This window comes from Triturus cristatus, chromosome 1_2 (genome assembly GCF_964204655.1).
Source record: "Triturus cristatus chromosome 1_2, aTriCri1.1, whole genome shotgun sequence".
Lineage (NCBI taxonomy): Eukaryota > Metazoa > Chordata > Amphibia > Caudata > Salamandridae > Triturus > Triturus cristatus.
Genome location: NC_140580.1, coordinates 89603151 through 89619721, shown reverse-complemented (window position 1 = coordinate 89619721; position 16571 = coordinate 89603151). Strand labels below are relative to the sequence as shown.

Genomic DNA, 16571 nt, shown 5'->3' with positions numbered 1-16571 from the left:
CACAGTGGATTGAGCCAGAGTTTTCCCCATGGATGGAAGATGTGCTGGGCGACCTCTGGGTCTAGCTGTCACTCATAGTCTGGCTAGGAGTCGGAGGCTGTGTTGGTCAACCCTGGTGTTTAGATATTCCTCCAGGTGGTTCATTACCAGAAGATTTTCTGGCTCACCCAAGACTCTGTATTGCTTGCTGCAGTACCAAATGGCAGAGGTATTGTCCATGAGCCCCTGAACCAGCCATCCTCTGATAGTGTGCGGTAGGGCCTTCAATGCCAAGTGAATAGCACCCCAACAAACTGATGAGGAGTCGAGCTTCTGCTGGAAACCATAGGCCTCTGATCTTCACCTTTCCCGGATGGCATCCCCAACCCAGAAGCGATGTTATCTGTCACCACTGTCAAATCTGGGTGAGTTAAGCAGAGGCGTCTGCCACCGACCCAATTGAGGTCCAGCAGTCACCTCTACAGGTCTTTTGCAGTCTCCTCCAAAATCTGGATACAAGATTCCCTGGTATTCTGCCCATGGAACTTTAGGTCCCAGTACAGAGCCTGCATATGCCATCCAATATAATTCATCAGCTGGATGCAGGAGGCCAGCAATCCCAGCAACCTTACAGTCATCCAGACTGAAATGAAGGACAAGGCCTGAAACATTGGGATTGTGGTCCAAAATAATAAATTACTTACCCTGGGTAACACTCTTTCTGGTAGAGACCCGGTAAATATTTTCCAGGCGTCACAATAGAGCCAAAAACATTTCCATAGTACCTCCGTGCACCGTAGCGTGGTGCTGAGTGGCTCCACACAGGCGCCTTTCAGCTCCAGAAGTGATGTCAGTTGCTTTTGAGACTGTCCGCATCACCAGACGTAGAGCCCCAAAAGCAAATTGATAGACGAGTGTACAGATTCCTAGACTTGGGATCTTACTAATGGACAGAGTTTAATCACAGAATAGGGAGGATAGGAGGGTCTGTGAGGATTCTGCGGTTAGATAAAGTCTCTACCAGAAAGAGTTATTGAAGGTAAGTAACTTACTTCTTCTGCTAGGGACTTCTGCCCTCGTATTCCTCACCTTCTGACTAGATATCCAAAGCACTAACGAATTGGAGGAGGGCTGTGAATGGACTCAACCAGAAAGTCCTTGGCTGTCCAGTCAACAGTGCTTTGAAAACTAATGGAGAGACGCCCACATGCTTGGCATATGTCTAGGACAGGGACTCTGAGTGCTAGGGCAGTGGTAGCAGCTTTAGCCCTGGCAGAATGAGCATGCAGTTCTTACAGAGGCTGCTTTTTAGCCAGTGCATAGCAGATCTTAATGCAGAGCACAATGTGAGATGGTATGCTTCAGCACAGCCTTGTCTTTTTACACTCTGGCGAACCCACAAAGAAATGATAGTCTACCCAGTGGTCCCTGGTACAATCAATGTAGAAACTGAGCACTTTTTTGGGGTCCAAGCGATGGAGTCTCCCCTCCTCTTTAGAGGGGTGAGGCGGAACATAGAATGCCGGTAAGGTGATGGTTTGACAGACGAGGGAGGGCATTACAACTTTCGGTAGAAAGGATGCCCTAGTTCGCAGAACCAGCTTATCAAGGAAGAAGGTGGTGTATCGTGGATGAACACACAGAACCTGAAGCTCACTTACATGCCATACTAAGGTAATGGCAATCAGGAACATGGTTTTGATGGTGAGGAGCCGTAGGGAACAGCTGTGGAGCAGCTGCAATGGAGTACACATTAAAAAAACATAAGGACAAGATCGAGGTCCCATTGAAGAAATGGGAACCAGAAGCTGCAACCCTTTCAAAAACCTCATCACAACCAGTGATTTAAATAATGAAGGTTGATCAGGCAATCGCAGGAAGGCCAAAAGATAACCTTTAAAACATGCAAAAAGCAAGACCTTACCGGGTGAGGGACAGAACAAACAACAGTACATAGACAAATTGGAATTGCACCAAACCATGAACTTGTCCCAGTGACAGGTTTACACTCTGTCAAGGGATGTCTGGCAACCAAGATGAGATCAACTACGTCTGGAGGGAGATCTAAGACATTCAGCTGGTGCTGCTCAATTTCCATGCATGATGGTGAAGATTGTGAAGGCCGGGTGGAAAACCGGTCCTTTCTGCGGCGACAGCAGATCCTTCCGGAGGGGCAGTCTGATTAAAGGGCAAATGCCCAAGCCCTGGAGTTCTAGATACCATACTCTTTGTGCCCAGTCTGGAGCCATTAAGAGGACTTGGGTGTGGTTGGTTCTGCTCTTGAGAACTCTGGCCAGGAGTGGAATCATTGGAGAGGTATAAAGGAGTCCAGAGTTCCACCCGAACCAGAACGCGTCTCTGAGTGAGAGACACCTTGGAAACTCCAACGTGCACTGATGGCCTTCTGCATCCTGTTGGTCGAGCATGCCAGGTGGCATAGGTGGATCTGAGGTCCCAGTGGACCTTACATCAAGGGGACCACTATGACCAAGTTCAGATTTCAGAGGAGATTGAGAAAGATCTGCAATGGTGTTTACTGGACTGTGATTGGATAAGTGGCAGACCCCTCCCCATTCCCCATCCAGAAATGACAGTGGTGTCTGGTGAGTCAATTCTGGGCAGGAGCGACCACCTGGGAGAGATGGAGCTCAGAGTCCTCTGGTCTTCAGCAGAGCCCCGGCTCCATATCAACCTTATGCACCTGAGGCCATCTGCTTGAAGCAGCAAGCCTTCCGGCTGTTCAACAAGGGGAGGCTGATACAGATGCACACGGACAACACCACCGCCATGTGGTACTGCAACAAACAGGGTGGGGTGGAGTTATGGACCCTGTGCTAGGAAATGGCTGGACCACTAAGGAATCTTCCTGGTGGTCAACCACTTGGCAGGTTAATTGAACGCCAGGGCTGACAAACCCAGCTATCGGCGCCTAGCAGATCACGAGTGGTGGTTACACCTGGAGGAAGAGCAAGGTTTTTTCTACAAACGGGAAAAAAATTGGCTAAATCTATTCACCACTGCTGAAAACACGCAATGTCAGAACTTCCCTCACTGAAATCCAGGACCGAGGCTGAAAGATCAGGATTATAGCCTGAATGCACTTGACTCTTTCCGGGGGAAAGGCACGAAACCGAATAATGTTCAGATTGGCTCCAATGAAGGGGAGTGTCTTAGAAAGAGTCAGGTGTGAATTCCAAGGATGCCAGGTAGTTTGGATGTGGTTGGTGACTGCTTGGTGCGAGCCCTCCGCTTCAACAGCCAGTTGTCAAGGTAGGAGAAGACTCCAATTTCTGACCTCCAACGGTGTGCTGCCACCACCACCATTATTTTTGATGAACACGAGAGGGGTGCTGGTGAGACCAAATTGGGGCACAGAGGACAGAAACTGCTCCTGTCCTACCATGAACCGCAGGTAGCGCCGAAGTGGCGGAATGATGGGTATACGGAAATAGGCAAAATCCAGGTCCAATGTCAGTATGCAGTCTCCAGAGTCAAGGGCAAACAAAACTCGGGTGAGGGTGAGCATTTTGAATTTCTCCTTCCAGGAAGAAGGCTTTGAGATGGAGCAGATCTTCAATAGGCTAAACACCTCTGTCCTTCTATGGCACCAGAAAGTGGTGGGGTATCACAACCATGTCCTACTTCTTGCACTGGCACCCTCTCAACAGTCCTTTGGCAAAATGGGCATGCACTTCATGCCACAAAATGAAGATATTGTCCTCAGTCATTTGCTGGGTGGACGGTGAAAAATGCTGTGGGGACGATGTGGCTAAGGTGGGTGGAGAGGACAGAGGGCTGGATGGCACGTTGACCTAGGCCACGGGGGTAGTGGGTACATCTGCCTCAAAACTTCTGGGTTCCCAGCTGAGGTGGGCCAGGCTGGCAGCAAGAGATGCCTCAGCCGAAACCACGAAAAAAACAGTGAAATTGCTGTGAGTGGCGAAGCTGGGCAGACAGGCCAATGAGATTGAGTGGTGGCCCTACTCTCCTTGAAGCGGTCAGCCTTATCCCCAATTAGGCATGTCCCATCAAATAGCATGTCCATCAGGGAGGGCTGGACATTGCCCAAGAACTCAGTAGATCGCAGCCACACATGGCGATGAATGGCAACACTGGTGCTTATAGCTGGCCCAGCGAAGTCGGTGGTGACCAAGCCACAACAAATTGTGAACTTGGCTGAATCACAGCCATCTTGAATCCTATGCAAAAGAACAGGGCGAAGATCTTCCGGTACAACAGGGAGAACTTGTGCCACAGTATCCCAAAGGGCATGAGTGTTACAGCCCAACAAACAGTAGGCATTGATCGGTCATAGGGCTACATTTCCTGATTAGGTGGTATTTTTCAAAAATTCTTCACTCACTTGCATTCCCTGAGGTTTAGCTGGTGGAAGCCTACAAGACAAGGCTCTCTGGAGAAGGGTGTTGTGACAAAATGGCAGGGCTGCCTGGAGCAGGGTGATGGCGCCTGGCAATTTGTCTGTTAACTGGAGTGCCAGTACAAGGTTTGGCCCAAGCCCCTAGGAGGGTGTCTGTCAGGGCCTTATTGAAAGGGAGAAAAGGCTCAGAAGTAGTCTGGCCCATTTGTGGGTCCTTAGTCAGCAAATCTGTTTTCACCACCATGGTGGGGGCTGGAGATCAAGGATTTCAGCTGCCCTACGCATAAGCAAAGTATAGGGGTAGGTTCTTCTGTGCCTGGGCAAGGAGGTGAGAAAAAATAGCAGACTCCGGTGAGGTATCTAGCCCACTAGCCTCCTGCAAGTTCTAGTACTAATTATCCTCGGCATAGGACTGAGCAAACTCATCTCCCTAGTCATAGTCGCTGTCAGAGTCAGTGCCGAAGATGGAATGCAATGAATGTTGCCTACCATGCGTAAGTTCAAGTACAGGGGCTGGTGCCTCCTTCAGATTCAGGCGCATCATCGTCTGTAGAAGGCCCAGTATTGAGTTGGTGTTGGAAAAGACATTCGGCACCACCTCGTTAGAAGGCGAGGTCGGCATTGACAAACCCAGACCTGACTTCGGTTTGGGTGCTGAGTGCAGCATCAGAACTGGAGCTGAGCGCAGAAGTGGCTCAGAGTGTCCAGCTAACGCCGAGGTCAAGCATGGCAGTGGTAGTCCATGTGGAAGGCCACTTGCCTCCATTGGACCCAAAACAAGCCAGAGGAGCCGGTAGAGATACGAAGAGCCAGAGCATAGCAGGGAGGAACACTTCAATTTGGTGCAGCATGGCTGAAGGCCCTGGAAACTCAGGTTGTGCCAGAACCAGCTGCGGATCAGCTCAGAAGTCGGCTGACTTTGAGAGCGGGAACGAGACAGTTGGTGCTACCCATGCACTTCATCAGGGGAGTGGGAATGGCACGAAGGAGTGGAACTCCTGCTCGACTTCTTGTGTTTTCTGTGCTTACCGGACGATTTGGAGTTCGACAAAGACCAGGCTTTAGAGAGGCCCCATCGACTCCAGGAACAGGAGTGTTACTGGAATAGAGCCTTGGAGCAGGATTTGGGAGTGGTCCCGACGCTGCGTCTTCTTGTGTTGGGAACAAAGTATCGCCTTGAGATCCTTGATGGCCTTTGAGTTCAGAGTTGCACAGTCTCTCCAGCTGCTCTAGGAGTCATGGCCTGACTCCAGACACCACTGGCATACCTGGAGGGTCTCTGTCAATGACATCATCTGCATGTGACAGTTATTAGGAGGTGACATCTATTGCGCACTGAAAAAAAATTGTGAGAAGAAAAATCGAGTTAAGGGTCTCTGACATACTAGAAGCAGCTCTGGACTTGTGTCTGGTGGTGCGTAAAGAAAGGAACTGACGTCCGCGCACAGGAGTGGCACCTATATAGGCAAAGAATGTCATTTCCGGATCGGAACGGCGTCAGTGAAGAGCCACACAGCACCATCTTCCAGCACGCAGAGGTACTATGGAAATGTTTCCGGATTCAGTCTGACACCTGGGGAATATTCAAAAGATGAGCAATCTACTGCTAGAACTCTCTATTAGAAGATCTGGGCTCTACACTCAGAGTCAAATTTGACAGCGGATTTGAATCCCAACGATATCAGGAAGTTCTCTGTCCTGCAGGTGGTTGCTAGCTGCCTGGGGCATGCCCACCATCAATTCAGTGGCAAAAGATAACTTCCATCAAAATAGATACAATAATTTGGTTTGAGCCACTAAAGTTAGAAAGGAGTGCGAAATCCTTGTCAACCTTCTGACTAGAGCCTCAATCTCCTCTATGAAGAATGCCAAGATGCACCTAACATGGATGCGATTTCCCCTTCAACATACTCAGAGGGTTCTCTCTCCAGGAAGAGGCAGAACCGGCTTCTTCTGTTCTCTAGCTCCACACATAGATAGCATACAGACAAAGCATCCCTGAATTATCCAGTCAGAATACAAGAGGTTGCATAGTCTATGAACTGGACTCCTAGTTCAGAATATCTGCTACGGTTGATCAAGCAAGAGCTTTTTTTCTGCTCAGGGTAGTGAAGATCACACATGACTGGGACCAAAGGTGGGTGGGCAAAATAAAGCATGTGACCCAATTCTTGCTAGGGTAAAAATGTGTTTTTGCCATATTTCAGCGGGAAATTCAATTATGTCAATCTCAAGAAGAACTAAACACCTCTAGAATACCCCAATGTTGGAGTATGGGTGATATCAGAGCCTACTCATTGGTCAAGAAGATTTCATTGACTTGAGGACAAGCCAAATCACAGGTTAACATATCACGGCACCGAGAAAGTGTATCAAAGTCCATGAGGTCTCCTCCACACATTCTTCCAAACTCACATCAGAGTCATGGTCTTGCCTCTCTGAGAGCCTAAATCCCTATCCAGGAATTTAGCCTTCAAGAGTAAGGAATTAAAAATGTGTCATTACCCACTGGGCTCAGGGCTTGTGAAGTAGCCAGAATGCCAGGGATGGGGGTAGATTAGTTGAAGACCATGGAGCGGAGATGAAAGTTATCAAACCAGAGCCAGTACCAGACCTGGCAGAAGTTGTTTTTTAGCTGGTGAAGTAACTTGAGATGGGACTAGGTGCAGAATCTTGGAAAACAATTCAGTAAAATGCCCAGAAGAGTACCATAGTACTAATAATGAAGACACATGGAGCAGCAGGTCAGCATTCCCCAGATTACAGATCCTGGCAAATGTACAAGGAGTGATGTACTAGAGCCGGGCAATATATTAGCTGAGGGAAGTACAAATTAGCTAGGCAGAAGTTCAGTGTTTGCCAGGGAAGGTGTTAGCCATGGAGAATAGCTTGTTTGCCCTCCGGCTACAGCACCAGACAAGGCACGTATTGAAAATGGCAATGGGAAATAGGCTATCCACTGAGAAAAGCAGGCTACGCAAGGGAAGTAATGCAAATGTCAAGGAGAATACCTAGATGCCGCATGTCTACACATGTGGAAACATGGAAAATGTTAGCTCTTTTGGTGATATGTAGAGCTGTAGTTTTTACCAAGTGATTACTTGATTCTAGTGACCACAATAATTAGAATGGCATTGTCAATTTGAAAACTACATGTAGCATATTGCACTGGGGTCACATCTGTGCTGACATTCATGACTTGTTTGAGTGCTCTTATGTGAAAATGCAACTGACCAGTTCAAAAAGATTAGGAATTCCATGATGACCAGTGGAATACTATGATAGCCAGAGGTTTACCAATTTATTGAGACCAACAGACCATATTTATTTTAAAGAAATATTATGTTTGATGATTTTGTATTTGATTGACCATTCTGGATTTGCTTTTGATTCATATGACCAGTCAGTCTGTCATTCTTCAGCTTGTAAATTACACTGTGGTGATCCAAAAGGGTAGAAACTATTTCAAAGCCAATGTGTCATTCTTACCTCCAGGGGTGAATCACAGAGGAAGCGTGTGAACTGGAGTGCCAGCAGTGAAATGAAATGATCCCAGGACATGCAAAAGAAAGAGAAGTAAAACAAGACAAAAAGAAAACACATTAATATCACAAGACCAGTCACAATGAAATATACATATATGCATATATATATATACCGCCATGTAAAAGTTTTCCGGTAGCCAGCCAACAAACAACCCTATTAGCCAAACCATTTGTCGGGGAAATGGACAGAGCCACATTTTCAAGACTTTCCACCAATCCATAGCCACTTCTGTCTCCTACCCGGTCCTTATTAAAACAACAGATTGACAGCCCAGAACTCCTTGCGTAAGCACATAAGACTTCACTCCACTCCTGCTGTTGGTACTCCTGGTGTCAGTGCTATTCCATCTTATGCACCTTGCCTTCAAATGTATGCCCTGTTGGACTGGAAAAATACATCCAATCGGCTCCCCCTATTGGCATTGTGCTTAAGTTAACATTTGCGGCACCATGTTGCCCACAGCCGCCATTTTGTGTGATGATCAAAACTAACTTCTATCTCATTCTGTCTGCCTCAGCAGAAAGCAGCGCTGATATTTTGTATTTCTTCAAGGTTGAACTCCGCTGTCTTAATGAATACATGAATGTGCCTTTGCATACCTTCCTTGTTCTCATGCTCTACCGTAGCTGGCATGGGCAAAGTAACTTTGAAGTGAAGATAACATGTACCCGATCCCAGGAACGCAACTCATCTTCTGTGTCTCCTTTGTTAGCCTGCCCCAACTTGAATTTTCCAGTTTTGGGTAGGTCTCGCTGGGCATTGGAAATGTATAACAACTAATGTATGGTTGGGGAGAGTCAGTCCCCTCTGTAGCAACTCAGGAGGCTAGTCAGACTGGACTCCGCTAGAGCGAATACTAATAAATACCTTGGTTTGTATTCTCTACTATCTGACCGACTCTTCATTTGTGTGGAAGGCTGCGAGGTGATCGCGAGTGACCCGGGTGGCCCTAATCGGGTCACTTCCTTCAGCTCCAACATTCTTTGAGAGTTCAAATATTTTTTGGGACATTTTTTATGGCAGTATTACAAATTATATACAAAAAGACAAACTACCCCAGTTTTGAACTGAGGTAGTTGGGACAAAAAAGATAGAAAAGAGAATGCAAAATAAATACTGGACCTTTGAATAGCTGAGGCTATAGTAAATCTCTACTGACATTGAGGTGGGGTTGTAGGTGTGTTCACTGTACTATGTGTGGGTTTACAGTATCTTCTGAGCAGTATATTGTTTGAATTTGTTATACAAAGGGCTTACTTTTGAAATATTCACTCTACTTGTATAAATTCAATAAACCCTTCATAAGGTGCATAAAATTAATCAATGAAGGTGTCTGACATCTATGATTTCATTTCCAAGGGAGTGCAAAATATTATCGAGGAAACAAGCAAATAGGTTTTTACGGTTCATAAAATCCACTGATGTGCCATAATCGAACACCCAATAACCAATTTTGAATTTAATACTAATTCCAAGGGACTCCAGATAGGAGAGAGTCATTTTTTTGCTATTCAAGCTTGCTATAATAAAACTAGAACTGTGAGATAATAACGGATTTGGCATCAGAAAAGTCCAGGCATAATAAGCTTTGTATCACGGTGGCAAAGATGCCTGATGCTTATAGTTTTGAATCCTAATTGAAAGAAAAACTCCAACCTCTAAACACTGGATGGAGTCAGTCACCTCGGGTGAAGAAGCCAAAGGAAGGCACTGCTGGCTCACCTCTTAAAATACACGAGTTTGCTAACCTTAGAGTTAGGAATTCAGCAAAATTCAAGCTAATTTACACCAATTGGAAACAAAGTGTCCTAAAAACTGACTGCTGGCAGCGTTTTTAATTTAACAGGCGAGCAAGTTTTAGTAAACTCCCATCATGCTGCTTAGACAAAACAGAAAACAAGCATTGGCATAACCAATAGGTCTCGCCTTTGGGGCCTTATAAGTGTTTAGCCAGAGCTATTAACTTTGCCAAGGTATTTAAGCTGTGCTGTAGAGAAGTGTGGCTCCTGAGCAGCATGCTGAAGATTTTTAATAAAAAAGTGTCAGAAGCATTTTGTTACCTTATATATGACCAAGAAGGCATTATGTACAACTGAACGACCATATTAAAAAAAGTATTAACAATAAAAAATGTACTCAGTTTTCTTTTGTTCTTGCAATGCTGGCAACTTGATTCTGCCAATTCCAATGGTTGTTAAAGTCTTTTTTGAGGGGGCATAAACAATCGGAAGGTGAAGGTTGGGAACTAGTACCTGTATTATAACACTAGCAGCGGCCAGACGCTAGGGGAGAATCAACAGATGCCAGATTCCGAGAGCAGGCTGAGGTGATGGTGAGGTGGTAGTGGTGGTGGTGACTGGTGCACAGACGATGCTGAGGTGATGCTGAATGATACTCAGGTCTTGCTGAGTGATGATGATGTGGTGGTGTACTAGTGCAAAGGCGATGCTGAGTGATACTGATGTGGCCCTGAGTGATGCTGGGGTGGCCATGAGTGATGCTGGGGTGGCCATGAGTGATGCTGGGGTGGCCCTGAGGGATGCTGGGGTGGCCCTGAGGGATGCTGGGGTGGCCCTGAGGGATGCTGGGGTGGCCCTGAGGGATGCTGGGGTGGCCCTGAGGGATGCTGGGGTGGCCCTGAGGGATGCTGGGGTGGCCCTGAGGGATGCTGGGGTGGCCCTGAGGGATGCTGGGGTGGCCCTGAGGGATGCTGGGGTGGCCCTGAGGGATGCTGGGGTGGCCCTGAGGGATGCTGGGGTGGCCCTGAGGGATGCTGGGGTGGCCCTGAGGGATGCTGGGGTGGCCCTGAGTGATGCTGGGGTGGCCCGGAGTGATGCTGGGGTGGCCCGGAGTGATGCTGGGGTGGCCCGGAGTGATGCTGGGGTGGCCCTGAGTGATGCTGGGGTGGCCCTGAGTGATGCTGGGGTGGCCCTGAGTGATGCTGGGGTGGCCCTGAGTGATGCTGGGGTGGCCCTGAGTGATGCTGGGGTGGCCCTGAGTGATGCTGGGGTGGCCCTGAGTGATGCTGGGGTGGCCCTGAGTGATGCTGGGGTGGCCCTGAGTGATGATGGGTAGCGCTAAGTGTCAAGATGGAGTGATGAGGATGTAAAATCTGCATATGGGAGGCAAAATAATATGGGGAGGGCAACTATGAGAACAGGAAAGAAAAGCACCAAGGATGGCAACAAGTTGAATGCTACTTTATAAAGGGAAAAACAAGGCAGGTAACAACGTAAGATGAACTACAGGGTGGTCAAAGAACATAATAAAGAATTAAGGGATAAATGTGAGTGTTGTGGACAACAAGTGGTCTAAAAAAACAAACCTGGCAATGGGTTTGTTAGAGCACCAGAAAGGTATGGAGTTCGATATTTGAAAATAACGTAGTAATCAAACGATGAAGGACAATATATAGGTTACATTTCTGCGCGAAACAATAAATAAACAGGAAATCTTTGAAAGATGGTGAATAGACCAACGCTTCCCAATATGCAGAAGAAATTACTGAGATTATCCTCTGGGGTAACGAATGGGAGAAAGTGATCTATGAAAAGCAACGTATTGTGTATATTGTCCTTTTGTGTTAGCGTGATGTAATAAACAATAAGGAGGTAAATTACAGGAGTTCGAGGCAGGTGAGGGACGGGGAACAGGATTTACAAAGCGACACGGTGGAGTGCTGCAGAGCGAGTCAGCTCCGCCGACTATTAGCTGCTGGGGCAGGATTTAGAAAGTGACACGGTGGAGTGCTTCAGAGCGAGTCAGCTCCACACACGATTATTAGTCGCCGGGAACAGCAGGGGGAGGCAGGATTTAGAAAGCGACATGGGTGGAGTGCTGAAGAGCGAGTCAGCTCCACCAATGTTTATTAGCAGCTCCACTCATAAGTATTAATTGCCGGGAGTGTATGTGTGTTTTTAAGCAGAGGTGTCCGAGCTGCGCCGTGTTAAACATTAGAAAGGTGCAGCCAGTATACTTGAAGATAAAACGCGGCGCACTCAAAAAAAAATAAAACATAATTGTTTTAAAAGTTGAGTTTGGTGAGCAGCGCAGAACAATAGAAAGGCATGCGTCCTCCATTGTTAAACATAAAGCACAGGAAGAAAAAGAAAAGTGACCAGCAAAAGAAGCCGAGAGTGTCTGCGGGCAAGCAAAAAACGGCGCGAGAACATTCAATGAACAAGGAGGACCGTCTGGCGAGTGGTGTGTTAATGAGCCAGGACGAGAGAGGAAAGTCAGTTGGTGCCTCTGCGCGTAACCGCACGCTTTAGGCCACACAAAAAGCTGTGGTCGGCTTTTTGAAGCCAACTTACTAAAAGTCTCACCAGCGCTTGCGCTGGCTCAGGCGAGACCTAAAAAACTATGGGGCACATGCATCAACAATGCCATTTGCGATTCCTTATTAGCGAAAAATAAGGAATCGCTAATAAGGAATAGCAAAAGGCTATGCATGTAGGAATCGCTATTCAAATAGCGATTCCTTAACTTTCCTTAATTGCTACTAGCAAATTGCGAGTAGCAATTAAGGAATGCCATCCCAATCATTCCTATGGGCCTCCAGGCCCATAGGAATGAATTGGAGATTGCATGAGCAAATAGAGAGTACCAGTAGGTTCTCGCAAATTGCTCATGCAATTTCAAGGGTGCAAGGGTGTCAAAATGATACCCTATTGCACCCCTGAAATTGATATGTGCACATATGTTGCACACACACATGCTCTAAGGGCATGTGTGTGCGCAACATGAAACTTTGAAAAATGCACAAAAGTGCATTTTTCAAACTTTTAGCAAATTACCATGCAGTTCATCTTCATGGTAATTTGCTCCCCCTATTAGCGAATTCGCTAATTTTTTAACTTTCATGCATTGCATTTAAGGAATCCCAAATTGAGATTCCTTAAATTAAGGAATCTCTATTTGGGATTCCTTAAATGCTATCGCTATTTAAGGAATCGCTATTTAAGGATTCCTTAAATAGCGATTTTTGCTTTTGGGTTGATGCATTGGGATTGGGTATTTTTAACTCAAAACCGGGAGCTATTAGCGAATCGGTATTTTACCGACTGGATTTTGGCTTGATGCAGGAGGCTGAAAGTATGTTAAAAAATATATTTTTTTAAAAAGTCAAACTTGGAAAAAGGAAACTAACGGGGAACATTAAATTAGCCATCAGACTTCAAAAATAACCAAACTATGGCTCAAAAATATAATAGCAATTTAAATATCCACAGATCCACAAGGAATAGCTACAAAGAGGAACCAATATAATTCCCAGTTGATAAGCAGCTTTCCGACATTATAATGGCAAAACAAAATGCAAAAAACTTTTAGATTTGGACATTTTATTTATAAATGTTGGAGAACCTTCTCTGTTTTAGGGAAAGATTCAAAGCACATGGATGTACAGTGGAGAGTGATTGTGATTTGACTTTCACCCATACAGCAGTACATTGGTTACCCATCGCTCACTGCACTGTAGCAGTTAAGAAGGGAGCGAGGAAGCAGAGCATGGCTGGGATGCAAGCTTCGGACACCTTCCTCATGTACTTCTGCTTCAAGGGGCTTGTTTACAGCCCAGTTTTCCTTTAAGTGCTGGCTTTTCAAAGAGGTTAAAACCTTGCTGGAATTTGAAAGTGTGGTTAACAATTCCCAGGTAGTTTTGTAGCCACTGGAGAGGTTAGTCATGCCTTCTTTAGGCTTAGCCACTTCTAAAGGAGCATCAATTGAAAGCAGGTGATCCACTTTGGCAAATTATCTACATTTTAACCATTTTTATTCAAATTCTTTGTTGTTAACATAAAAATGTTACGCATTGTTTAATAAAGTGATATCAAGTTCTTTAAAATCTACGAAGAATGCCATCAGAATTAGAGCTCTAATAGAACATCAGCCTGTTAAACAGATTGTTATGCACCTTTCATCTGACCTATCAACTCTAGTTCAGTAGGCCTAGAGAAAATACTAGCAAGGCTGGTTGGTAATCACCTTGCAGGAGGTGCTACGATCCAGTCAATGAAAGGGTGACATCAGGCAGAAACCAAAACTCTGGCGGCATCCCAGCAAGAGTCTCTGAATTATCGCTCAACCTCATATAAAAGGGTAAAGAACTATCACTATTGGTTCAACTAACTGGTCTAAGGACAGGGCAACCACTGAAGCCAGGAGGAAGGCTCTGAAGAAGCAACAAGAAAACAAACAAGCTAATGAACTTTGTTAAGTGCCTCGTAAGTTACCTGCTGAGTTACCCTCTGAGTAAAGTGCCAAAGAGCCTGCTTTTAGGGTCTTTGCTGAGGGAACCTACCACGAACTACGAAGGATTTCTGTAAAATTTGTAAATACGTCAAGATTAGGGAACGTTTCAAGCTCATCCTCACAATGCTGTTTCTTCCTCAGAATGACCGAATAAGAAGACCTGTGCTCAAGAGTCTTGCCATCAAAGACTCTTCCTACTAGCTTGAATGTCATGGAAATTGAAGACTATCAGCATTAGTCAAGACTATCAGCATCTGGTTGTGCAAGTACCACACTATATGCCCAGCAATGTGGCCCACAGTGCATAGTTTCAATAAATGATATCTGGCACACATCTTAGCAGTCTTGTCCAAAAATACACAGTTTCATTTGTCAACGTGCTCTTTTTCAATATCACAAAGACGTCTTGGCCAGGTTCAGGAGCATTTGTCTGCAATGGAGAACTCTGTGACAGCACCGACTGCCCGGTCCAAACATAGCCTGATAGCACAGGAGGCCTTACTCTCAAGGCAGTCGCAGAATCATGTATCTGTCATAATAATTGTGCAGGCGAGCAATAATTGGACATGGTGGCACTCCAAAGATCGATGAGCAGGCTATATCACAAACATAATGGTGAAGTTGCCCTGGCCAACATTTCCATCTTCATATTTTCCATAAAGATCTCTGGTTTGACTAAGTGCATAGACTGCGCCAGGCCCAAAATCCTGATATGTTTAAAGCGAGTTCGCACTTCAAGATCTTCATCTGTTGCTGTGTCTGTGGTCAGTGCTTTCATCAGCACTTTTAACTTAGTGGCCTTACCCACATTGTCATCCTCCAGATCAAAGATACAGCATTCTATGCCATCCAAGCGCACATTGTGACTATCCAGATCATCAAGGTGAGTCGACATGTCATCCAACTTCACACTGATTGTTGATAAACATGAGTGGAGTTCAAGAAGCAGTGGTTTTGTTTTGTGATCAAATCCCTGTGACATCTCATGGTCTGTGTTGGGCTGAACTGCTTGTTCTCTTGTGCTCCTGCATTTTTCAAATGATAATTTAGACTGCTTTTGATCAGTTTTCCCCATGTTTATTTAGCTTAAGGTATTGTGAATGTGGAAAACTGCAGTCTAATCTGGTCATGTAGCATAGCACAAGTATATAGCAGCACCACTGTTGAGGCACTTGACACCCAGTAATCATAGCGGCAAAGTAATGAATAGGTATATAGTCACACAGCCATTATGCCAGTAGTATCGTAATAAGTCATGTAGTGAGCATTGGAGTAGGCCCAATAAATGAGCATCTGCCAAAACATAGAGGGTAAATCAGATAGGACACCATTCACCATATATAAAGGGCAGCATTGGTTTGCTATTTGTGTGTATGCCTAGATACCTGTAATTGTGCCAACGTTTAGCAGGGGAAGTGTGCCGACATGGTCGCTATCTCCTTTGATGTTTAAATATGAGAGGGGAATGTCAATGAATGTGGCATGTGACTGTAGGCAGCAGCCACACCACAAGCCTGCACCCGTGACCCTGTAGTCCCAGCCCAGCTCACGGGCAAGCAAATGTGTCGCCTCAGAAACCCCACTTAACAGAGAGCGGTTGTCGCCATTGCAAAAAGTCTATGCCTCCAGCCCACCTGAACTCTGCATAGGACGTAGGTATCATGGGAGAGAACGTCCGTCAGGAACCATGGATCCACCCGTTCAGAAGATCCTATATATCAACTGGCTGTGCCCAGTCCGTCAAATATGAGAAGGTATGTCTCAAATGGCCTGTAGGGAGCGGGGCTGCAAGACGCTGGGAGACCTGTACCCAGGAGAACTATTCCTGACATTTGAGGAGGCTAGGAAGGCCTTTGGAATTGCGACCGGACAATTCCTGCAATTTGCAAAACTGGGTTGCACTGCCAGGGAAATCTGGGCTAGCTTGTCAGAAACACCGCCTAGTACAGGGACCCTGATCTTCGAATGGGAGAGGTGGGGTGGAGGGGGGAGAGAATTAGTGTTGCGACTGTACAAGACGTTGAAGGAGGAAAAACCGCCCTGACGCACAGGGGTCGTGCAGCTTGGGATGCGGACCTACAGTCCCCACTAACTGATAAAGAATGTTAACATACTTACACACAGGTCCAAGTGATGGGCAGCAAAGCTAGATTTAAGCTGCTTCACTTCCACTTTCTACACAGGACATAAATGACGCCAGGAAGATTACACAGAATCTACCCTAACAGGCCATCGATATGCCCCAGGTGCATGAAGTGAGACACTGCTTTCTTACATATGACGTGGACATGTGGTGGGAGGGATGGCCTACTGGGAAGAGGTGCTGCCACGATTATAGAGTAACACGGGTCCTGATCCAGAGATCAATCGGACCATGTTTACAGAGTATACTCCCTAAACCCAAATGTGGGGCAAT

General features: G+C 46.1%; 1 protein-coding gene across 8 annotated transcripts in view; it reads right to left on the bottom strand.

Annotated features, from left to right (window-relative positions):
* Positions 1-16571, bottom strand: part of ATE1 (arginyltransferase 1) — a 409370-nt gene that overhangs the window by 129355 nt on the left and 263444 nt on the right. For all 8 annotated transcript variants that reach the window (XM_085602676.1, XM_085602719.1, XM_085602709.1 and 5 more), the window contains one exon: positions 7847-7879. In XM_085602676.1, the coding sequence (XP_085458802.1) occupies positions 7847-7879 (33 nt within the window). The remainder of the gene's footprint in view (positions 1-7846; positions 7880-16571) is intronic.